Below are 24799 nucleotides of genomic sequence, written 5' to 3'. Positions count from 1 at the left end.
TCTAGTTTGTTTTCACCCCCAGCAATCACACCACACCATGTACCTCAGAAGTGTCTTATCCATAACTTCTGCTAAATAAATAAATTTGCTTAAAACAAAATGACATTTTACTGCTTGATGTGTAGCTACTGTTATCACCTTGCTGAGTGTTGGGAAAGGTTGCTTCATGACAGTTTCATCTTGAGCATGGCAAGAAGATAATTGAAGGTAGAGGGTCAAAAATCTCGACCAAGCACTTTCGGAATGGCTGGGATCAACCAAGGAATTTTACAAAATGTTAAAGTAAGAAGTACAAGTTTTGAAATATGATTTAACTATGAAATTGTAGCCTACAACAAGCACTTGGTTGAGGTCGGATATCATAATACTAGATAAAGTCATTGTGGCTAGTTGTGATGTTGCATCCATGTTTGTAGTTGTTTTTGGTGTGTATAATTAGCCTACGTTGGAGGAAGAGGCTGGACTTGAGAATGACGTTCTGTAACCGCAATACAGGAAGAATCACAGAATTTTTTGCGGACCGTGCAATGCTAAAGTTTAGCTTGACAATAATACGACAGTAAGTGGATTTTCAATCAAAATAATGGAACGATGTAGTATAATATCCGTATTGTATTTATGCTTGTACATTGGCTTTATATATTGGTAAGACCTTCAACCGTCATGAATGAACGAGTCTATATGAAAGGATTGTATATAGATAGTGCTAGCTAGATAGCCGGCTACCTTTCGGACATTGCGGAATATGATAGGCCAGTAGCCACGCCAGATCACCTGCGCCATACGATGATGTCACTCTACGAACTAATAAATCGCATAAATGTTTTTTTACATCAGAAAATAATGTCATCATCTCCTATTTGGAAAATGTCAGTCTATGTCACACTATAGTTCAGTTTGTCATTATTGATATTCATTCGTTTTTCATACAGTGGGGAGACGCAGTACAACAGAGACAAGTTGTTGCAAGGTATTTTGAAAAGCATCACTGTCTCAGCAGAGCACGTTACCCTACCAGTGTGTTGAGTCAGACACCCTGAGCAACTATGAAGCCCACACAAAATATAATATCAGGATCGATATGTATGTGTGATCAAACAACAATGTATACAATTAATGTCTAGAGACAGGTGTGTATGGGACCAATATTTTGGATGTCTTTTGTTGCCAGGTCAGGGAGTGGACACCCCCCTGTCAGATACAGGGCTGCAGCAGGCTGAAGCAGTGGGCCAGTACCTCAGAGAGCTCAGGTTCAACAATGTCTTTGTCAGTAATCTACAGCGTGCCCGACATGTGAGTTCTTATAACTGACAATGTGGATCCAGATTCTGTTAGGAATATCACAGTACATGGACACTGGACCGTGGAGTATGGAGTCCTTCCACATATGTTGCTTACACTTTTTATTGCTTTAGGCTTGGCATAAGCCAAAAGCCTGACTGTGAAGCATCCTTGTATAAGTGTGTCATTTTTGTATTTCTGTCATTTTTGTCAGACAGCTGAAATCATCTTGAGACACAATGCCCACTCCTCTGGCACTGAAATGGTTTTGGACCCTTTGCTCCGAGAAAGAGTATGTTTCCCTTGCCTGTAGAATACCAGAATCCTCAAAGCATGATTTATGCATTCATGAGACACACAATTACACTACATTGTGACAATGTACATTGTTAACACATCTACATCGTTCCATACATGTTCCACCTTCCAGGGCTTTGGAATAGCAGAGGGGCGGCCTAAGGAGGACCTAAAGAACATGGCCAATGCTGCTGGTCAATCATGCAGAGACTTCACCCCTCCTGGAGGAGAAACTTTAGAGCAGGTGAGCCATTTTGTGATATGCAAACACAGGAACAATATCCCTCCCATTAGTATCTTGATACATTTAACCTTGGACTTTGCCTGTCTGTAGAGCATTCTTTGTCCAACAGCGCCATGCAGTGGTGTTAATAGAAATTACAGTAGTACACAACAACAAAATGGATAGTAATATATGTGTGTGTCTGTTGGGTTTTTCTTCTTGCCTCCAGGTAAGAATGCGATTCAAGAAGTTTCTCAAGGTACTAAACCAGCGCATGGTGGATGAACATGGCTACTCAGGACAGAGTTATCTTGCTGGGGCGGAAGAGGCTGCAGCTGGCCCTGTGTCTCGTGGTGGACCGAAAGACAGGCCTCACGCTGGCCTACCTCAAGACGGGCTCCAGGGTGTCTCGGTCCATGCCCTGGTGGTCAGCCACGGGGCTTACATCCGGGTGGCCGTCAGACACTTTGTGGAGGACCTGCAGTGCTCCCTGCCTCAGGGAATGAGGATGTCCCAGTTGTTCTCTCCGTGCCCCAACACAGGTATCAGCCGCTTCATTCTCACTCTGTCTCGGGATGAGGCTGGCCTGGCACTCTCCACCGTCCGCTGTGTCTTCACCAATAGAAAGGACCACTTGGCAAAAGTCCAAGATACTGAGAAATAGAGATGAAACCCCAGATTGGGTTTTATTGTACAGTTTCTGAAATCTATTTTGGTGGGAACACTCAAATGAAATGGAAGGCTCCAAGACTGAAGTACTGTATCTAGACACTACTATTGACATGTATGCACAACATTGTTATGAACAGGGTAAATTATTTTTGCTTGAGCTCTTAAGTAGGTTACTCAGTTTTAGTCATTTTCCCTCAGTGCAATAGCACACTTCTGTTATCAACACATTATTGCATGGGTAGGATTGGTGGAAAACGAATCCAGTTCCAGCCATCGGACGTTCTTGTACAAGTAAGCACCTATTATATAAGAATTTTGTTGAATTGCTCTGCACTTTTAAATGTGAACTTTTCTGTTGTGAGTTTACAATGATTGATTGCACCAAAGGCAAAGAGTTATTGCTGAACTCTGTCAACAGTGTTTCTAAATTATTATGACTGAATGACAATGAACATATAAGTATCTGCTAACTTGTGGTCTGTGTTATTATCTATGTGTAAAATACAAATCAAAGGCATCACTGTAATAAATAAGATCTGAAGCTAAAATGTGTGCAGCGTGGATTCTTATACATATAACATGGATTAATTGCAGTGAAGTTAGGTTTGGTTTGTGGAAAACAATGTTCTGAAGTAGAGAAGTAGAAGAAGTAGAATTAACTAGACACTCTTTAGACAACTCTTGGAGGATACTTTAAGATATATTGAGTTAATGTATACTGTAATCAGATTATTGCTGAATTACAGATTAACCCCAGTTTTCTAGTGTTATTTATAAACTCTTTAAACAGAAATGTCACATTTTAATTTCATTGGCATGGATGGTAGGAGTTTATCTACCAAAATGTATGATCATTGACAGATCATCAATGTGTTTATTGGTATGATCATGCAGTGTGTGGCCAGATGGCACAGAAGCCTAGGAACCAATAGTAAAGAAGCAGTTTATATTTCCTTCTTCTGTATTTTGTTTCACACAGTATGTGATCAGGACCAGAACTACTTTTGTCTTTGCAGGTCAAGCATGACATGGAATGGTTAGAAAAACACCCGAGGGGAGTAATTAACCATCCACTGACCTGTGTCCAGGTTATTCCACTTACAACCTGAGAGAGGGTTGCCAAGTGTTTTCACGTCATATTTTCTATTCAAAAGGGTCTGTCTCTGTAAACATTTCAGACAACAATCAGTTTACTGTAGATAAACTACACAGATTTGGAAAGGCTATGCTAATACTCATAGCTATCCCACTTATCTGTAAACATGGGCCAAGAAACTTGATTCCTCAACACGGACATGTTCTTTAAGGAGTTAAGGCTGATAAGATGTGAATGGTCAATAGGGTTAACCTCAACAAGCCAACAGGATGCAGGTTTGTAGTGACGATACTGTGCTGCTTGGACAAAAATAACTCTGTTACCATTGTTACTCAGTAAAACAAAGATATGTGGAAATATTTATTTTTAGACAAAGATGATGCAGACAAAACTTTTACTTATCTACTTGTCCGGAAGCTTTGGACTCTCACCTGATGACAGGTACCTCAGAACTCAATGTTCAACCTGCTTACGTATTTGAACATATTGATGCTTACATTATGAGAGGCACCCATTGGGCAGGTGGTTGTAGAGAAGCTTTTTATCTCAATACAATAACAATAAAAAAAACTGAGCAACCAAAAAAAGGTTCCTTTATGAATGTAATTTATTTTTCTTACTATTATTCCAAACATCAAAACATACATGCTGTGCATTTTAGACAGAAACAGATTCATACATTTATGACTATTGAGCATCCGTATAAATACCATAAATAACATAAATGGATTTAAATAAATAAATACACTGTTGGTTGTTTGCTGGTGGTGACCAGCACCTGTAAATTCTAGTTTCAAATTACTATTTTTAATTGTACAAATACGATACCCTGTATTTTATCTGCGTATATAAATAAATACATGTGTTCCATGGGATGGTTGGTCATCGTTAAAAATTGTAGCAAAAGTGTGCAGACCGATTCGAGATTAGCAAACTGCTGAAGCACTGCGCAACATGTTAAATCAATTAGATCTTTTTAATGCACCAAAATCGAGCCTATAAATATTATTAAAGATTTAAACTAGACATGAGTGTCTTCATCTGGACCTGTAAACTTAAACAAATATTCAAAGACTGTCGTCAGACATCAGTTGGACCATGAGTAGCTCAAGAACGCTTGTGCGTTCCCGAAAACCATTAACAAAGTTACATATTCTATTTTCGCAATAGAATTGTTCACTGAACCATCTCAATCTACCGGCCTACTTTTGTTAGAATTCCTGGCCATGCCTTCAGAAAGCATCTAAAGCATGTAAATATGTAAGGCAGAAGTGGGTCTTGCATAGGCAGTGCTACCGAACAACAGCACTTCATGGTTAAGGGTATTTATCAGACCAGCTGTTAAAGACCCGACGTGAAAACAGACATTGTGTCCGGGTACACAATTACAGGTGGTCCTCTCATCCCATCGTTCCAGTAATACGCGGGCTAACGTTGGAGTTGGTGGAATGCACGTTCCAGGGGTCGTGAGTGGATGGAGACAGAGGTGTCTCTCTGGAAACGTTAACGGCCCCTTCTGGAAGTTCAACCTCCTGGTCGGCGTCCTCCTCCGGCATCGCTTTGGAGTCAGAGCCTTCTTCGGTCTGCCCATATACGTTGTGTGGATCGGAAGGATCAACGACACGGTTTCTTTTCTCCCTGTGCAGGAGGCGCTCCAGCGGCACCGTGTTCTGCTCCGAGAGGAAAAGGGACGTTTGTGGTAGGTTCTGACCAAAGGCGTACACCTGTATTATCCCTTCCAAGTTAAACAAGATGCCAGTTCTGCACGAATAGTATACGTCTCGGTGATTCTCAAGAAGTTTGTGGTTGAAAAGACAGTCATCCTTCTGGCAAATAGGCTGTAAACATAAAATGTTGGATTTTAACATAGAAGTGTTTGAAGCAGAAACAAATAAACTTAGTTTAAGATGAACAATTACAACGGTATTAGAAAGAATATGCAAGAAGTGTAGTCTGTAACACGTGCGTAAAAGGCGCTTTTGCGCATAGTACAAAAACAAATTGTTTGATTACTGAAGATCCCTCCAATAAAAAGTAATGACAAAGTTTGCATTTTAATAAAGACCATCACATTTATAAAAATGAACTTACAGAACTGAAAGGGTTACCCACTGTATCCATACACAAGTAACGGTTACTTTTGACACCAAGGATTGCAACACGTTCCCTTGTTTCAGCCTTCATCAAAATTACACCTGTAATGAAAAAAACATTTGTTAAATACATACAAGAAGTTTCAAATGAGAAAAACACCTCAACTTAATGAGTACGAAGTAACTTACTGTAAGAACTTCTAACGGTAGTTTTACGCACATGGCCATTCAAACTAATCTCAAGGTAGAAATTGTTTAGGTCCGTCGATGTCTGCAGGTGCACGTATCGTCTTGGATTCCCCCAGTTGGATCCAACAAGTGGAGAGTGGTTTGGAAGAGAATCCACAAGTCGGAATCTCTGTAGCAAAGCCAGTAGGAGCATGAGGACTATGTTCCTCATTCCATATTTCTTTCTTCCTTCCATTCTTAAAAAGAGTGAAGGTTGAATCCAGAAACGTATAAGTTGAATTCTACAGCAAGCTTGGGGAAACTTCAGCTGATTCTGTGTCCCAAAGTCTGAACGCAGCTCTATATAAAGGCCCCAAGGGCCACTCCTGCTCACATCCTTCTTACGCAGCGCTCGCCCCCAGATGTGCGGCTTTCTTGCAGCGGAAGGAAGGGGGCCGTGTCCACCTCTGCCTTTTCATCTTAAGGTATTGGTCAATATGTATACGTATAGTCGTGTTGCGCAATCTAAGTGATGGTTTCCTTTTACATTTCGTTTGAACATTTAGGTCCTCAACCATAACTGTTGTACGTTCAGTAAGACTGACCAATATGAAAACACACAAATTTCATGAAGAACAATTCGAACTTATCTTTACAACTTAAAATGTAAATGTATTTCTCTATATGTTTCTGTATGGCACGTTTCCGTCAAACATTATCGATCGGAATGTCAAGTTTGACATTAATTTGTGAAAACGTAACATTTAGGCAATGGTTTCATCTTTACGCACCTGCTTGTAATACTGTAGTTAGGCTTGTTAACATGTCCACGATTCAAATGAAACCAGCAGAGGGAGCCACAAACTTAAGTATTGAGAATAATGTGCAGTGGGAGTGACACTCAAAAAAACGCGCAGGGCTTTTAATTGGTGTCTATTGAAGGAGAAGATTTTATTCAAGTCAAATATCTGGTGAAGCTGGGTTTGACAGTTGATTAGTACAAAACTAAGAATGGCATGAGGCCAAATGACAACCATTCCAAACATTCTAAAACAACCAACTTAAAATTCTGTCTATTTGCTTCTCGGTAAAGACCTATAGTTCCTACCTAGTTCCTAGTTTTTTTTTACGCTTCCCCACACTCACCATTCAGTACAGCACACTTCTCTTCCAACAGGACAAATCATTCTAAGAAACATTGATTTTGTGTACTTTTCAGGGCATCCCCATTTGTCTGTTTTTGTCTCTGGTATTCCCTGTAAGAGAAAGGTCAATTATGTGCCTGTCATCCTTCATCACACACTGCTTAAGAGCACACCATGACAACAACCAATTAAAAAAAAAACTTTTATTGGTATCTTAGGAATACAGTAGACTGCTGTGCATAGCACATACGTACAAAAATAAAAGGAAAGACATTTTTTCTTATATTAATATTAACTAACGTAGCAATTGTTTTCAGAAACAAACTATCAGAGAAGTCTGTTGTTTCCTCAGACAGTTACAACAAATCCAAACTAAGGCAGAAGGTGAGGTATATGTTTACAGAGAGGAGGGGTACAGGTGAAAGCTCACTCCCCTTAGTGCAGGGGTACAAAACAAAGAGAGAAAAAGTTCTGCCAACACACACGGGGAACACATGCAGACACACACACCTAACCACGTTTGGGGTTCTGACATATTCTCGCATTCTGCACTGCACATTCTGCACTTCTTGCACTGAGACTAATAGTATCTCATCTACTGAAATGAACAGATAACACATTTCACAAATGATGCCTTCTCAAAAGGTGAGACCCTCTTAAAAGACTTTTTGGTCAAAGCTGAAACAAAGCTTCTCCATGCAGACTACAACTTTTTACCTTTAGGTTCCATCTTTAGGTTTTGTAACCATCCTATTATCATGTTCAAGCATGAGAAACTCAATGTGTTTTTTTAGCTCACTTTTCTTCACATTTTGTCCAGAATTTTTAAGATGTCTTTGATAAGGTGCACCTTGGGATTATAGACATCTTATAACATTATTAACGGAGGACAAGATACACTCTCCTGTAAACACGTGCATACACACACACACACACACACACACAATACACACATACACAGAACACACATGCCAGTTCAGTTGTAAAACCTCTAATGTTGATATTAGTATATATTAGTGCTCTGCCTGTCTAAATCATACTTTACAAACAACAGTCATAATGCAATTTGTTCTAAATTGTTCATGATGTGAATAAGTAACAATTGACTACACAAAAGATACATCAACACAGAATGACAGTGAATGTTTTTTGTTCAGCTGTGCCAATCATTATTCCATAATACATGTATCCCATGCAGTGTCATCCCACAACAGCAACAAAACCTTTTCTACTCAACGACACTTTGATCCACATTACATCAGTCAGGAAATTATTCCTGTTGGCGGATGGCATGATAATGAGCTAAAGGATTGTAAGTTTTGGGGTTACAATCTTTAAAATACAAAATACAAAACTGTCACAGACAAACTAGCATAATACCTTGTAACTTCCATTCAATTCTGAGTGGAAATATGGGGTCTTACAGACTGTACCACAGCAAAATGAAACTCTCCAGCTGTTCTAGCTGAATGTGCCACTAAGGCCTTTCTGATAAGTAATGGTAGGGTCGAAAAAGCTGCCTATGGTGTTTTGTCATGGGAGACTGGTTTTCAGGTCACATTAGGTTATTCCTGTGATCACATTGGCCCAAGGGTCTGTTAAAGACAGGGTGTACTAGGGAGGCTCTGCTCTGTTCTGTGTGATTCTGCACTTTTCCGCCTCACGCACTGCATCAAGTCTGCAGATGTCCCCTCCCAGAAATATCCAAAGATGTACTAGCAGAGTGTGGGGAGGAAGGGGTGTAAGGAGCTGCATTTCATGCACACACAAATGCACACACACTCACGCACACACACCAGCTGTTCTAATATCACCAGGAGAGAGATAAGATTGTTTGAAAGCACTGCAGCTCCCTTAGCACATGCATTGTCAGGCATTATAATGTGGAAAGTAACAACTACTCCCTGTAGAATTCCTCTTTTAGAGCTACACTTACAGGAGCAGTTAAGGACAAGATAAAGGTCTTGGAGGCCACTGATGGTCCACCCACAGTGACTATTAAAACCACTGTCTGAATAAGAGAAATAATCTGTATATCCTAGAGCTGAAGGTGAACTAGCAAAGTAATACTAAAATGGGTTTGGTGTAAATGCACTCAGTACAGAGATACTAGCATGGCTATCACAAAGTGTTGGGTGGAACAACGGTGCCCCAAATAGCAGACTACCATGGACACCTGGTTAGGACCAACGGTGGTCTGTGACCTTGAACTAAAATAGGATTGAAGCAGAAGAGGAAGCTGCTGGGTTACTGCTGGCATCCCAAGGTTCCTGGGGGTGTAAGTGATTGGTGGTGGGCTGATAATGCTCAGTGGGGGGTTGTTCAGGTATGTGGGAGGCAGCCTGACATGCTACGACAGCCACATTCTTAAAGGAGTTTCATCAAACAAGAGACAGCAGGCAGGATTGTCCCATACGTCTTTACTGGATTGAAATAGTCCAACTCTCTCAGTGCCAGGGTGTGGTATCATGAGAATCAGTTTAAAAGTAACCAGCAGCATGTTAAACAAAAAAATCAATAAATAACTGAAATGTCCTCCAATCCAGTGACACACATGGACTATCTAATAACTGTCCCATAATTACATTTTAAAAGACAGCTCCAAACACCATCTCCACTGTAGTTGCTGCTGCAGTGAAGCCTGCCCACAGCACACACCTCACTCAGTGGAAATCCATTGAACACTTCAACAAACAAATAAATAAATATGTGTGGTAATGATTCTTACCAAAACTATTAGGCACCATCATTGATGGTCATTGTGCAACCTGAACTCTGTTTTGCCACCAGGCAAACTAAAGCTTCTCGTTCTCTTTAGCAATGTCTCACATTCTCACTATTTACAACATTGTTAATTGGCTTCTTAGTCAGTAGCCTGTTTAGACTTTTTTCCACAGCGATGCACAAAGCTTGCAATTTTACATCTCACACACTTACCAGAAGCACCAAAACAGAAGTGTTTGGATTGTATGCTAGCAGTGTCCCATGTAGGTGACATGTAGTATTTTTCCACTGTGTGCTTGCATGTTATTAATACAGTTAATCTATTCATTTCAGAATGCAAAAAATAGAGTTTTGGGCCAATATAATTTGACACCAGTTATGGACAAACAGTTATCCAACCCTGTTATTATTATGATTGCCCCACATTATTGAACTTCTAGGTGGGCAGCTAGGCTCACCTCAGGCTCCACCACTACACAAAGCTGAGTCCTTGGGTCTCACTGTTCAAACCTAAATCAGTTCGAATGACAGAAAAAGAAAATAAACCAGAGATAGTCTTGCCCCCCTGAGGCCCTCTTCAGAGTGTCAGCCTATTTCTGACTTCAGTGGGTGTATCTTACATGCAAGAAGAAGGGGGCCACAAGTGGGAACAGCAAGGCACCTTCACATCGTGCAGCAAAAGAAGTGCATTTAGGTTGTCTGGGGTTCCCCTGGCTGGACATCAGTGTTCAACAGAGGAGTCAAGCACTCAAAGCCCTCAGAGAAAGGATAAACTTAGCAGGTATTTTTGAGTATAACTCCATGCATCCTTCATCCAGTCAAGTAGTTCTTTGAGGTAATAAAAAGTATCCGTTTCACTCTTTCCAAGGATACATCTAGTCCTCCATCCCAAAGACAGAGTGAGGTGAACTTCTGTTACAGCAAGCACCAAAGTAAAGTGTTGAGACTGGCAAAGTATTCGACTTCCCCAACAATAACGTTACAAACTATAAGCAGCACAGAATGGCATAATACATCAGTTGTAATACAAAGTTAGCTATCCAAATAATGTGTAACTCTTGCAGTCCGCCAGTCATTACGGTAAATGAATATGTATTTTCTATATTACCTGGAAGAACATCCAACATGTGCAAATTAAAGAGTTATTGCGAGTTCTGCTCATAGTCGGGGGAGGAAGTGTGTCACCGTCATGGCGGTGGTAGCCTTATTGCCTCTCTTCAGCCGGCCATATTTGCTGAGGGCGATGTAGGAGCCCTTGTAAACAAACGACTCGTAGGCGTTGTAGTTGTTTGGCAGCAAGGTCTCCTTGAACTTACACTCGTCCCGAAAGACCGGCTAAAAATGGTAAAAGCAGAGAAAATCTAAGGCGAGACCCACAACTGAACATCATTTTACATGCCTAGTTTTGAAATGATCTGTCTTTGATGGAATGGCATTGCAGCTGAAATGGCCTGAAGCACTGTCTGTATTTGCCAATTTTCTAGAAAGTAACTGGAGGACGATGATATTAAACATTAAAGGCATTCTGAATAACTAACACTCATCTAACCTTAATGAAGAAACTAATTTATAAGAATTGTGTTTGTTAATGGCCTAAATGATCAGATATAATTCACAGGTGACACAGCATTACTGAACAAACTATTTGGTAATAATGTAACTTAACATTGTGGGTTTGTTCAATCATAATTTAAGATGCTCATGGAATCTTAAAATGAGCATAACCCTACATCAGCAACGGGTCCCTGCTGTGACACAAGTAGGCCTAATTATACTAACTCACCACTGTACAAACACAGACCAGTCTGGTTTATCATCATATGGTAATACATGGATGTAGATATATATAAAAATTATTAACTGTAGCCTATTAGTTCGTGTTCCATGACTAAGTGTTTTTGGCTAATTTGCACAGAGAACAGAACACGCTTGTGTGAACCAATGAGCTATCACTTATTGGTAATCCTGGTAATACTACGGTGATTAACCTACTACATTTATCCATTTTCAATCACGACAGCCTACATAATCACACATTTCCACATATCATTGCGTATTTTCCCCGCGATATTGAACATGATGCAAATACAAGTATGCACACCTACCGTCCCGTATAACCTTCCTCTGCTGTTCATTGCGACAAACAGCTCACTTCTCACTCCGTACATGCTTATCACTCCTCGATCCACTGTAGAGATCTCTATTAGACCTATCAAACGAAACATGACGTTAAGGGAACCCTGGCAGAGGTTATCAATGCGAGTAGAACAAAGACGTGCACTATGCAGCAGTGGGTGTAACCTTGCAGGTGACGATATAGTCCCTGTTCAGCATTATTTGAGCATTTCGTGTTGATTTCGCATTTCAAACATGAGTATCTCTCAGTACTATACTTTCGGACTAGCGTGCATGGTAATTCGTTTCTGGGCCGCTGAAGGAGCCGGTGTAAAAATAAGTTGGTGTCTATATTGGTCCAAGCATTCATGTCATGTTTTGGCCTGGGAAGATATTTAACACTGACGGATACAAGGTTTTTTAATAGATTTGTCTTTGGTTTAAGAGACATCCAATGTTGCCGACACCACTGATTAAATATCATGCATGTAAAGATATGCTACCCGGGTTAGTGAAACTTGGGAGAACTGCTTTCACACCCCCATTTTTGCAGTACATTAGGCGGATATAGGATGTACTCACTGTATGGGTTCTCATTATGTATACCATTTATCCTGCCATCTGGGAGAACCTGCAGGTGAAACCCAATGCCTACGTTGCAGTAAAGTCGCCGCACTCTCTTTATGCCCAGCAAGTAGTCGTTCTCCCAGTTCATGTCTGATTTCTCGCCAGAAATCCCCAGAAAGGAGCGGGAGAATAGGGTCTCCCACCTTCTTTCCAATAAAGTTGCATTAGTCCTGCTTGGAATCGGATATGATGACACAATCCCCAAAACAGACCCCAAGAGAACAATTGCAGTCAACGTCCAGTGCGTGCTGGCCTCGTAGGACATACTGATGAGGCACCTTTGCGCAATTGCCATCCGGTTTACCTTCAGGGCACGTGGTCAGAGTTAACGGCCCTAAAAATACCGCTCTTCTTGTTTTTCTTCCTTTGGCATGGTGGTAAAGGATTATTTTAAGAAGGCAGATCAGAGCGTCGGGCATGGAACGGTGGCCCGGGAGCCGAGGGCTAGAAAAAGGAGAACGCGCGACTGAGCTTGAGGTGGTGGTGGTGATGATTACCATCTTTCGCAGCTCCGCGCCGTTGGATTGGCAACGCTGGCCGTGGAGAACACCACTCACCAAAAAGCTATCTCACCTTGCCAGGCACTAGCATCCTGGTATGACATCACTCTGACTTCACTGCTTGTTTTAAGAGAGGGGAGGGAGAGAGAGTTGCTACCCAAGCAAGTGTGTGCGCAGCGCAGAACCGCAATCCTGATGAGAGTGTGGTCTCGACTCTGTTCCCTCTCCTGTGAGGTGGGGGAAAGAGGAGTTTCATTGGATAGCGTTGAGCAATCATGGGATGCGATGGGTACGGTGGCAGAGCCCAAATCGGGACGGTGGTCATATGTCGGACAGGCTGCTTCCTTATTTAGAATGAAGGTGTAAAAACAGTCCAGTAGTCACCGGAGAGCAATGGCAATCCTGTCTGCCACTTCCTTAGCTGTTTGTTCAGGAAGTTTACACAACGACATATTAGAATGCATAGACGCACTGCAGGTTGTTATAGTAAGAGAATACACCTGCTACTTATGAAAACGATGCCACAAATCCGTGCACATTTTTGTCAAGGTTCAGATAGCCTGCATCCCATCTTTGAAAACATTGTGTCATTGTCAGCCTTCAAGAGTATACCCAACAGGGAATGCCCGTACGTCAGAGACCATGTTACGTGGTTCCCCAGGTGCTCTTTGATGCCAGAGAGCAGTCACACCGGAAGTTATGAGGGTTTCCGCCGTTTCCAAAAACCTAACTATTATATTCCTTGATGTTCAAATTGTTGAGTTTATTAAACATGATATAATTTAGCATTTAATTATAAGGCACAGTCAAATACAACTTGAAATAGTCTAGAAAATAACATAACTTTCCTTTCACATTGTCAAGATACTGACAGAAACGCAACAGTTCCACAATAATCCTGAAATTAAGGGAGGGTGATAGTCGGGTTTAATAATAATAATAACAACAACAACATGACTAAATATGGTTCAATCTAGATTCATCCAGTAGAATCCAGTGTTTCAGTTTTCCTGCGTAAGCATATAGTCTATTAAACCGAAAGTCTGAATAGACAGAAAAAAACTGGGATTGCGGCATTGACAAAGTAAAGTAAAATCAATTTTGAGTTGAAACCGCTAATGAGGCTGAGACTCACGCATGCTTTGCTGAGCTCTATGACAGTCTACAATAGGCAACCTCCGACAGTTTGAAGCACGGTTAAAACTGTGTGATTAATGGCAAGCCAGAGGAAAAGTATCGTATAAACTGAAACTGAAATAATAAGATATGGGCTACAGTGTTGGAATTTGGTCATCCTTACCCCAGCTGTTCTGACATACTTTTTTATCGGTAGCCTACGTGATGGGTCATATCACATAGCAAGAGTACAAAATATGGGGCTTCAACAAAGACAACTGCAGTTGACCTATCAACTGCTATTGTCCATAGCAATCTGACAAGAAATAGAGGATTCCACACAGCTGCACAAAGATAAAACAAAAAGCAGGCCAATAGCAAGAGCCTTCTGAAACGGGGTCTCCTACTGTAGGCTACATGCTTTCAACACAACATTCTGAATTTCAGATTACATTTTCACACTTCATGCTTTCTATGAGCTGAGCACAATGCACTAAACATTATTTTAATGACTATGCCATATGATACATTCCAGTCATGTCCATCAGTTATCTAGCATTAACCTCAAATGGTTAGGGTATTACTAGATGGAACATTGGAACTCCCTTGGAAAGTTGCCTGCTGGTTAGTATACAGCAATTGTTATTGGCAGGTCAGCTGTCTCATTGCCAATTACTTGGTTTATTCAACATACACTTACACACACACAAATCAATCAGAATGGGACGAACAATAAAGTCCAAGGCTTTGTGTACATTGCAGTGTAAGTGTAAGTAACTGGATATACTAGGATATCAGCCCCCTCAATTAGGTTTTTATTAACGTGGGGTTAGAACATGATATTGAAACAACAGCTGGGAGTGTGCTCTGGAGAAGAATTGTTCTGGCATGACATCAGAACCACTAGAATACACTGGCAATGTAATGGCTTAAAGGACAGATCTAAACTGAAAACGAATATTTGTGAAATAAAACTCACAGGCCATGAATTTGTAAGATGGACTGATGTAGGAATCACCACACATTCTGGGCCATTCAAATTTAGCAGAGTACCCATCTTCTTAAATAGCTCCTATGTATTGCCACATATTTAACAGTTCAACTCCCTTAACTATCATATTTCAGCGACTGATATAAGATAACTTTGAACTTGAACCCAAAACTGCAGGACTATAATAAGCTTGTTCAGATCTTCAGAATGAGGAATTAATTTCAGTGTTATGGTTAAAATTATGATTCAGTAGAAAGGCGTAACGAGGCCGTTACATCCATGGAGGAAAACAAACTGATTTCAGTTAATCGAATCACTGTCCCGGAAAACTATGGATACAACTTGGAAACATTTTCTTCCTGACAGAGTTGATCTATAGTCCAGAAGAAAAAGGGAGGATGAGAATGTTTCTTCCTGTTATGTATACTCAACCAGTGCTCTATTACTACATTTGCCAGGAAATGTATGATGCTGCTAGTATTAAGATATAAGAGCACAGCTTGTTAGAAGAGAGTGTTCAGAACAAAGTGTACAACTTAATCAACCTGCAGTCCTCCCTGGTGCAGCTAAAATGAGCATGAGTGACTAAGGGAAAATCCAAAAAGGTAGAGGTGACTTTTGATTCACCTTTTTATGCTCCGAATGACGGATGACAAAGCAAAAAGTCTGTAAAAACGATTTCAACAGACTACAGGGCTATTCACACAGGACGTGGTTATCACCTAATTAGATGTGCTGTCTTACATACATTTTACATGTAAAATAATGTTTTGTAACAGGAGAGAAAAACCAAAACGTCTTTAAATTTCCAAAAGGTTTCTATAATGCAATGTAACTTAAAATAAGTTATACCAGCAAAAGTAAGGTACAGACTGAAACTAAATTAAGCCATCAGTATGTTTATTCAACTCAAAATGATATTGCCAAAAAAGTTATATAGCATTTCTTCTTGTTACTATTATGGTACTGATGCAATAGTGTTTTATGACCAGTGATACCAGTGTCACTCCCATGTCTATTCTAAACAGGAGTAATTGCATGTTATAGCCTGTAATCACAGAGATTACAATTTATTGGTTTTCCAACAACAGGGGACACATCTCACCATGGACAATGATTCAACGAGGCAAAGTTATCACAACATTATCCGAGGAGGGATAAGCTATTGTATGTGTCCACATCCCCATAATGAGATGTCCAGCTACACAGGCTAAAAACACCAGCTTGGGTTAAGGCATATCTGGGCCTGATGAAAGGTTCCCATATGTCATATTCCTATTGCCCGGTATTTGGTTAAGGCTGAAGGAAGGGAGAGAGATCAGAGGAGTTGTCAGTTGCTGAGTCGGCACCCAATTCCCCTGGCTCCTCTTCCCTTACCCCCAGGAACCCAACACCAAGCCAGGCCTCCAAGACCTAGCCTAGGAATGTAAGGCATTCTGTGACACATTCAGTTACCGCTTCGCACGTTCTCACCCCCATAGGACGTAAACAGTGCCACCGGCTTGAGAGCGGTGTGAGGGTGTGACTACCACCTTGCCCTGCAGAGTGATTTGTGTGTGGGGGGCAGGAGGAGGAAGCCGTGAGCACTGATAAAGGTAATTGGACTGATGGAGGAGAGGAGATGCTAAGAGATGGCTCTTCTGTGGGTATGAGTCATCCTGTGTAGTGATTCTGTCATACTGCCAAAAGACCAGCGTTTCCATAATCCCTGTCAGTCACAGCATCGGTAGGACAGAAAGGACAACCAATAAATACTCTTGCTGTACCTGATTGGGCAGCGGACACATTGAACATGTATTATGATTGGGCTCCCACTGGATATAACCACCGAATATAAAAAAATAACGACACAACATTACAATGTTAACATCACATTTGTTAAAAAAGTACATTTTTATACACCTTTTTTTTAAAGATAGATTTAGGTTACATAATAACACTGCTAAAATGAAGTTCCTGTCTTGAAATTACAGTATGTAGTATCATGAAACAGTGGATCGGTTTTCTATCGAAGACTATTTGTTCCCAAACGGTCTGAATAAAACTAAATATTATTATCTAAAAGGGGTAAAATTCTTTGAGTAAGCCTTATTGTCAGAAAGCCCAGTTGGATGACAGTCAAAGGGCAATGCTTGACATTGCAGAAAAATGCTTGGCTTGCACTTGACTCTAGAATAACTTCCTATACAAGGACCACGAAGTCATTCTTCTGTGTGAAGGTCGCCCCCTGGTGAGAAACAGTGGTAAGGGCAGTTCATTATTGTCCAGGGACACTAATTCACTGCATTGCAGCATTCATTGGGACACTGGAATGTGGCTTGGCTGAACTCAAGTCACTCAGTTTTAGAGAAAGAGACTTGGGAAAAGTAGTTATTTAGTCTGAGAATGGAAATCTCAGAAAACGATGAAGGTGATAAAACAACATTTATTTTGTTTTTTTAAGAACAGCCGACTTAAAATATCTAAAGTGCTTGCAGAGGGACACCTTTACTGTTAAAACTATGTCAGGCCCTGCATTGTGAATGTGTCCCTGAGGAATATTAAAACAACAAGGAAGCTGCTATGTAAAATGCCTTTTGGATTTGAAACAAAAAACTTCAACAAAAGTAATTTCAGCAGAACCATTGTTTCGTAGAACAGGATCAACAGAGAGATGATTTATACTATATTCCTATATAAATCAAATGTAAGAGTTCTATACGTTTGGCACCTGCAGTAAACCATGTAATAAATTAACTGAGATTGTTCACGATGCTTTCATGTCAATCGTGTGGAGAAACATCAGTCCTTAATTAGGTTACATCGGATCTGAGTGCTGTGTCAGAGTGTTTGTGGAGGCTGATTGGTCTATAATGGTGGGTGTGTCTCTATGTCAGCAGCACAGAGACTGTCAGAGTACGACAACTCAGAGCCTCTGAGACAGCCAGTCTCTCAAGCTGAGAAAGGTCCTCTGAGATGGACTGTCGGTATGCTAAACATACGAGTCAGCTTGCTGAACACACATTAACACATGCACAGAACAGCCCACACACACGCCTTCAGCAGTCTCTTGGGAGATTCTGTCAATCAGACGTTTATGTCTATCTATCACATTTTTTGTGAGGGCGAATTATTGTCATTATAAAATAACTTGTAGTTGACTGCTGAAAATGTAATGAGAAAACACAAACTTTCACTATTGTAAATGACTAAAATACAATTCTCTTAGTAGGTGGACAATACATAAAAGTTGCATTCCATGATCCTTACACTCAGGAAGACTGACCACAAGAGCTAAAGGCCCTTGTGCCTCTCACCTTTTCAATTTGCTTAGAGGCAGTTGTCCTAATGAGTCTGATCCTGTGTGCCCTTCAAGTGCCACGCTGGGGTGCAGAAAACAATGCTGTTTTCGAGATACTATTTTCAATGGTGTTGGAGTGTAAGACTGGCAGGCCTGAATGGCTGTGAGGCCTTTGATGCTGTTTATATCTCCAGAGTCTGTCAACACTTGTAATCATACTGTAGAGGCCTGACCTGGGACCTGACACTGCCAACAACTTCACAACCCCTTCCTCTCAACTCAAGTGCCTGCATTCTTCCCAAGATGATTCAGCAGCACATATGAATGAGTCAACGGCATTGATGGTTTATTCATGTGCACTGCTTCCGCTCCTTTCCCAAATATAGAACTCTGTGTTCTTGTTCTGGTCTATTCTGGATATTTGAGGACGGAAATATTTGCAGCGGTGAATATAATGTGGACTAGAACTGTATTATGCAGCCTTACAATAGGGTGGTAACAGGCTGTCTACTCAAGTTTCATCAAGCATTAAACAATTTTTCTTCCCATGTTGTAATAGAAACGCTGATCAATAAAATGTGCCTTTATTTTGGTCTTAAATTGACTAGCTTCAATAAACTATGAGACGCTCTTTCAGACACACTGATGGAGCAAGGAACCTGTGGTCAAACTCTGGAGTGCACTTCCTTAAGTCTCTCTGTGATTGTTTCTCTACCGCCTCACATCCCACTAGCAATTAGCATTGTGGCAGACGATTGAGTGCACAAAAAAAGTATTCAAAAGCGTACACTTAAATGGAGAAGACTTAGAAAACAAACTCCGGAACACACTGATCGAGTGACCTGTCTGCCCACTCCGGTTACCCTGAGTGCCAGAGCAATGGTTTCTGTGGCTGGGTTGCGGTTAGAACTGGTTTATGCCAAAGACATCTGACCCAAGGCCATTTAAAGGTTACAATAATACCACGCATACACATCCAGGGTACCGGATATCCGCAACACTTAGTGACGGGTCAATTCATATTTAAAGGGGGTTGTATTTGAGCCAAGACCCCTATAGACGATACATTACTTAATATTAGTACTTATCATTTTTATAATATTGACCTCATAAGCCTATAGTCAGTGATTATTTGATTTGTTCAATTTCATTGGGCTACATTCTAAACTTGATCGCTGAATTATTGATTTACCTATTTCAATATTTCATCCTCATCCATATTGTGAGCGTACCTGGCAACCCAATACAGAATCATGTGTCTAAACATGTCTTCTTTTTCACCTGTGCTGTAGCAGTTAAGAATGCATAACATCCTCTGCTAAGGAACACCCATATAAGGCTTGTTAGTAAGTTAATCTGCATTGCACTCCAAGAGAACCAGGCAAACTGCCACTTAGTAATGCTATAGGTTACATAATGACAGGATTCACCTCAGTGGTGAAATAAAAAATAAAACCATTGTCCCTCTTAAAACCACCAATTCCATCTCCTCCTTCCATCTCTTAAATAAGCCCTATCTAATGACATCATCACCTACAAACAAATAAACACATTTCCATGACTGAATGATGTGTAGTTTATTGCACGCAATACTATATGGATTGCAAACTACAACAAGCAGTCTGCACATTCTGACTGCCCAAAATATTATGATCATATGACTTTGTCTGGGTACATGCAGTGGTAGAGTAGGGTGCTATTACCACACTTTTACAACATACATGTCTGAAGTCTTTTCCTGTACATAAAGTTAAATAAAGCCATATATGTGAATAGACTGGGCTAATTATTCACAAATACAACTAGACTGATCTATGGTAGTCTTGTCTAATTTCTTTGTCCAATATATAATATATTACGGCTACTACTTGTGTCAACAACATCAAAACACCTTGACTATACATGTAAATGAAGCTAGATCTTGTGACCGCATGAGGGGTGTGATATTTTGGTCTGGGCTGGAGGCAGTGCTGTAGGAGTGGAGGAATGTGTAACCGCAAGCCCTTTAGGCCCATGGCTGCATGTCTTCCTCCCTCGTCTGGGCTCGAGGATATGGACCATCATTGAACATCTCCTCCAGCAGGTCTACTGTGTGACAAACCACACCCGACAGCCACCCACCCACAAACTAGAAAATGACAACCCTCGGAAGGCTGGTGCTCTCTGGTGAGGTACCGTAAAAGAGAAAAGAATGGAGCTGTGATTGCTTCCGGCAGACAGTGGGCGGGCTGTGGACGTGTCGCTTTCATGTCACCCACCAGGTCAGTCCATCAGCAGCCTGGGCCTTGTTGAAGACCAGTCGCACAGTGCCATCTGCTGGGCCCTTGGAGGTTGGCCACTGGACCTCTATGGATTCTGTGTGACATCAGTTTCTACATGTTTTTCAACCCACCCTGGCTAAAAGACAACCACCAAAAGTGTCAATACTCCCCCTCAATTTTAATAGGTAGTATTCGGCTGTTAGAACTGGAGGCTACAGATCAATATCTGTTCTTTGGGAGCTTGTTTACTGTGTAGGCATGGTAGCTGTCAAGATTGACATTAATTTGCTAGATAACAAGCTTAATCAAATAGATTTTAAATAAAAACGTGAAACGTTACCTCTTTTTGCTTTACTATTTGCATGAGCCTTTGTTCGTTTGTTTGCATGACTGGAATACTTTGTTAAAATGTCAATGCTTTCTCCAAGTGAACAGTAGCTGGCTAACATGAATGTAGTTGAAACAATAAACTGTCACCAGTACATTTGTGTTGTCTCACCTGTCCTAAATGGGGTCACAGCATTTTAAACCTCCAAGGAAAAATATTTTATTATTACACACTGACACGCCAGAGGCAAAGGTAAATCCCATAATGGTAATCAAAATAGTGATTGGATAATCCCAATGTGGATGTGAAGACGTCAGCTGTGTCCAAACCGCTCCACTATATAGCCTAGTGGACTATTTAGGGTGTCAGCCATTTTGAAGAGGTGACCGAAATTAATTCACTACATCTCGTCAAAGAACTTAATATTGACTTATATTGTGCTTCTATACTCTTTGATCTCGTTCACTAAATTTGTTCACTTATTCTTACCCATAATGCAATCGGATTTCGAGGGTACATCTCTGGTACATCCTATGTACACTCTCCCATAGATATACAGTATGCACTCTCCAACCCCTAGGCTATTTCCCGTAATCCAACGCGGAGACGGCGGCAGAGTGAAAAAAAGAGAAAGAAATGCGGATGGCGGCAATTTATACAAATGTAAACAAAAATATATAATTTAAAAAGTACATATATGTCAAGATATAACGTAGTAAAATTACACATATTGATTGATGATTGGCCACTAAATCTGCTTAAATGCAATGATTACTTGTAACTAGCCAGGGTAGCCTAGCAACAGTAGCCTAGTTCATCTTTTCACCTCACCTTCACCTCACATTCCCTAGCTACAGAAAATCGTATCTAGCGACTAGTCACACGCAAAGCTAACAGATCGCGGACCAGACTAACGACAACTGTAGGTTGCCGAAGGTTGCCAGTTCGATTCCCGGTCATGCGAACTGACGTTGTGTCCTTGGGCAAGGCACTTCACCATACTTGCCTCGGGGGAATGTCCCTGTACTTACTGTAAGTCGCTCTGGATAAGAGCGTCTGCTAAATGACTAAATGTATATGTAAACTGTCGACATGTTGCTATTTCTCAATGTCTGCGACAGCTCCCGAGTGCTCTCTGACGTCAGCGTCTGAAATCGCTCACTCATTTCGTTCACTCACTGCTGAAATATAGTGCACTCACTGCCGTTCACTATAGGGAATAGTGAATGAGTGAACGAGTTAGCTGTTTCAGACAGCCACATCTCACTGTGTTAACGTTTAATCACCATGTTAACAGGATTACACATTGAAGAAATCATAAATGCATTCACTGTTTATAAATGATTCGACTAATAGGCCTACTCAGATCCATAAACACATCAATATAAGAACTCGGTTCAAAATGTAACAGGGTGACCAGACGTCCTCTTTTAGCTGGACATGTGCTCTTTTCTAGACCTAAAAAATGCAACGCAAAATGCAACTTTAAAATCTACTTTGAATATATTAAACGAAAATATATATACGGTAGCCGCAGCCCCTCAAGAACCTCGCAAACCTCGGCCAAAAGATAGCCAACTCATATTTACGTCAACTGGGGGATAGCCAAACAAAAAATTTCACATTTTCACAATGTTGGCCTTTTAGTTTCAGCACATCAGTAGCACAGAGCGCACTTATTTTTCTGGATCTTTCATGAAATAACTTTTATTTATTTATGAATGTAGCAAAGGAATAATGAATCCAGAAAAGGAACAATGAATCCAGATAAGAATAAAGACAAGGTAGGTGGTCAACCTTTCAACACTGATTATTAAAATAGTCGACTGGCTGTCATGATAGTTGTTTGTGGAATGAACTCAATATAGTTTGTTTCACAGGAGAAAGAGCCTCCTGAACGAGAACATGAAGCAGATAAAAAAGCCACAGTGAGTCCAACTGTCATCATAAAAACCTATTATTGTGATTATTCTGTATTCATCACACAATTCATTATTAACACATATTATATTGATTGTTGAGGGTGACAATGCAGTCACTTAATTGTCTCAATTTTCTCAAAGGCCACTGGGGAAAGCCTTTCACATGTGCTTGCTGACAAAGGAGACCTCACGTCAGAAGTGACATCTTCCAAGACAGTGGGCAAACCTCAGAAGAAGAGCAACGTTTGTGACCTGAAAGAGGCCGCAGGGGACAGGGAGAAGATGGCCAGACAGATCTGTCTTAAAATGATTGAGGAGAAGCATCTATACGTCCTCAGGGCAACAGCTGAGGCTGAGAAGGCCACTGCCAGAAAAAGAAATCTGGCGAAAGAGGTTGACAAGATGAAGGTGGAGAGGAGAATCTTTGAGAATACGATAGAGGAGCTTCACCAGAAGGAACCAGGCAGTCGAAGCCTTGAAGTTGTCTGAGCAGGGCCTCACTTTGGCCACAGCTAAGCTGCTGGAGGTCAGAAATACGGTCCCCAAACCAGCTCAGCTTGGGGTAGAGTTCCAGACGAAGCTCTCTGGCCTCAGAGCTCAAATCTGTGCGGCCCAGTCAGCCAGAAAGATGTCCGATATGAAAGGCAACAAGACCAGGTCAAATCTCTTTACGCTGGAGAGGAACCTCCGAGCAGAAATTGCAGAAAAGGATGGGAAGATCATCGTCCTGTCTAGTGAGAAGGAGGCCTTCCAGATGACGCAGAGGGCTGAACAGGACCTGGAGGCTTTTAAAGCGAAGCTGATGAAGATGGCGGGTGTCATGACCAAATTGCAAGTCAACTTGAAGGAGAAGGACAAGCGCTGCCATGTTCTGGAAAAGGCCCTGGACGAAGTTCAGGATGAATCGTGCAAAATCAGAAAGGAGCTCATTGGTAAATGTGCAGAGATCGAGTTTCTAGAGAAACAGGCTGCAGACACAGCTGAGGAGCTGCTGTCTCTGCAGAAACAGGCTGACCAAAGAGCTATTGAATTGGAAGCTGTGCAGAAACAGGCTGACCAAGGAGCTGCAGAACTAGAAGCTATGCAGAAACAGGATGACCAAAGATCTGCTGAACTAGAAGCTCTGCAGAAACAGGCTGACCAAACAGCAGCCAACCTGGAGGCTCTGCAGAAAGAAAAAGCAGAAGAGTTGAAGGAGTGCCAAGAACATATTGAACTCCTTCAACAGCAATTTAGGCGCCAAGTTGAAACAAGGTGCCAGTTGCAGGAGACCCAAACCGAGGTAGTCCAGTCGTGTCCAGGGCCTACACAAATTATTTGTGTGCATAGATAGAAATAAGCCTTCTAATATGTAATGTAATGCATATTGGAATGTAAACCCTGCATGTTCCCTTGTGTACTGGGGTAGATGTGTTGATACTTTGTGTTTTTCAGGAAACAACTGGCAAAAAGAAAATGAAGGGTGGCTGCTTTGGCCGCATCATGTTCGCAGCATGCTTAGGGGGATGTTAACACCTTCATCCTCCGCCCTCGCCTCCTCCCTCCTTACAACCTTCCTCCACCACAAACCACCATCATCTCCACCTTCCTCCACCCCAAAACACCATGACCCTTACTGTGCACACAAACGCACATCATCCTTACCATTATGCATCCACCCTGATCTTATCCAAACACACACATACACACACCTTTAATCAACCTAACACCCTAACCCTTGATACATGGCATCATGCATATCAACATTCTTGCATGCAGAATAGCTCAATAAAAGATGGCTCCCAAAACTTGTATACATATTGATTGATGATTGGCCACTAACTCTGCTTAAATACAATGTTTGACTTGTAACTAGCTAGGGTAGCTTAGCAACAGTAGGCACATTTTTACGGTTGAGGTTTCTGCAAGTTCAACTTTTCACCTCACCTTCCCTAGATACAGAAAGTCGTATCTAGCGACT

General features: G+C 41.2%; 3 protein-coding genes across 3 annotated transcripts; 1 reads left to right on the top strand and 2 right to left on the bottom strand.

Annotated features, from left to right (window-relative positions):
- Window positions 1-470: 470 nt before the first annotated feature.
- On the top strand, window positions 471-3017 carry tigarb (TP53 induced glycolysis regulatory phosphatase b). Its single transcript, XM_067254498.1, has 6 exons — window positions 471-559; window positions 933-970; window positions 1172-1293; window positions 1496-1573; window positions 1712-1822; window positions 2031-3017. The coding sequence occupies exons 1-6, from the start codon at window positions 471-473 to the stop codon at window positions 2463-2465; spliced, it is 873 nt and encodes a 290-aa protein (XP_067110599.1). The 3' UTR covers window positions 2466-3017.
- A 1144-nt stretch (window positions 3018-4161) lies between these two features.
- fgf23 (fibroblast growth factor 23) lies at window positions 4162-6167 on the bottom strand. Its single transcript, XM_067254716.1, has 3 exons — window positions 5852-6167; window positions 5661-5764; window positions 4162-5407 (listed from the first exon to the last, which is right to left on the bottom strand). Exons 1-3 carry the CDS (start codon window positions 6084-6086, stop codon window positions 4970-4972), a joined length of 777 nt encoding a protein of 258 aa, XP_067110817.1. The 5' UTR covers window positions 6087-6167; the 3' UTR covers window positions 4162-4969.
- A 996-nt stretch (window positions 6168-7163) lies between these two features.
- Window positions 7164-13001, bottom strand: LOC136960374 (fibroblast growth factor 6-like). Its single transcript, XM_067254846.1, has 3 exons — window positions 12397-13001; window positions 11805-11908; window positions 7164-11034 (listed from the first exon to the last, which is right to left on the bottom strand). The coding sequence occupies exons 1-3, from the start codon at window positions 12734-12736 to the stop codon at window positions 10858-10860; spliced, it is 621 nt and encodes a 206-aa protein (XP_067110947.1). The 5' UTR covers window positions 12737-13001; the 3' UTR covers window positions 7164-10857.
- Window positions 13002-24799: the final 11798 nt, after the last annotated feature.

Source organism: Osmerus mordax, chromosome 17 (genome assembly GCF_038355195.1).
Source record: "Osmerus mordax isolate fOsmMor3 chromosome 17, fOsmMor3.pri, whole genome shotgun sequence".
NCBI classification, from domain to species: Eukaryota; Metazoa; Chordata; class Actinopteri; order Osmeriformes; family Osmeridae; genus Osmerus; species Osmerus mordax.
The sequence above is the reverse complement of the archived record's forward strand: the minus strand, read 5'-3'. Positions and strand labels throughout refer to the sequence as shown.

Coding starts and splice junctions, on each gene's coding strand:
- tigarb (XM_067254498.1), top strand. CDS start 471: ATGACGTTCTGTAACCGCAATACAGGAAGAATCACAGAATTTTTTGCG. Junction 1,294..1,495: donor ATCTACAGCGTGCCCGACAT/GTGAGTTCTTAT, acceptor CATTTTTGTCAG/ACAGCTGAAATCATCTTGAG. Junction 1,574..1,711: donor ACCCTTTGCTCCGAGAAAGA/GTATGTTTCCCT, acceptor TCCACCTTCCAG/GGCTTTGGAATAGCAGAGGG.
- fgf23 (XM_067254716.1), bottom strand. CDS start 6,086: ATGGAAGGAAGAAAGAAATATGGAATGAGGAACATAGTCCTCATGCTC. Junction 5,765..5,851: donor TACCGTTAGAAGTTCTTACA/GTAAGTTACTTC, acceptor TTTTCATTACAG/GTGTAATTTTGATGAAGGCT. Junction 5,408..5,660: donor TGGGTAACCCTTTCAGTTCT/GTAAGTTCATTT, acceptor TTATGTTTACAG/CCTATTTGCCAGAAGGATGA.
- LOC136960374 (XM_067254846.1), bottom strand. CDS start 12,736: ATGGCAATTGCGCAAAGGTGCCTCATCAGTATGTCCTACGAGGCCAGC. Junction 11,909..12,396: donor ACATAATGAGAACCCATACA/GTGAGTACATCC, acceptor TTCGTTTGATAG/GTCTAATAGAGATCTCTACA. Junction 11,035..11,804: donor GAGGAAGGTTATACGGGACG/GTAGGTGTGCAT, acceptor TACCATTTTTAG/CCGGTCTTTCGGGACGAGTG.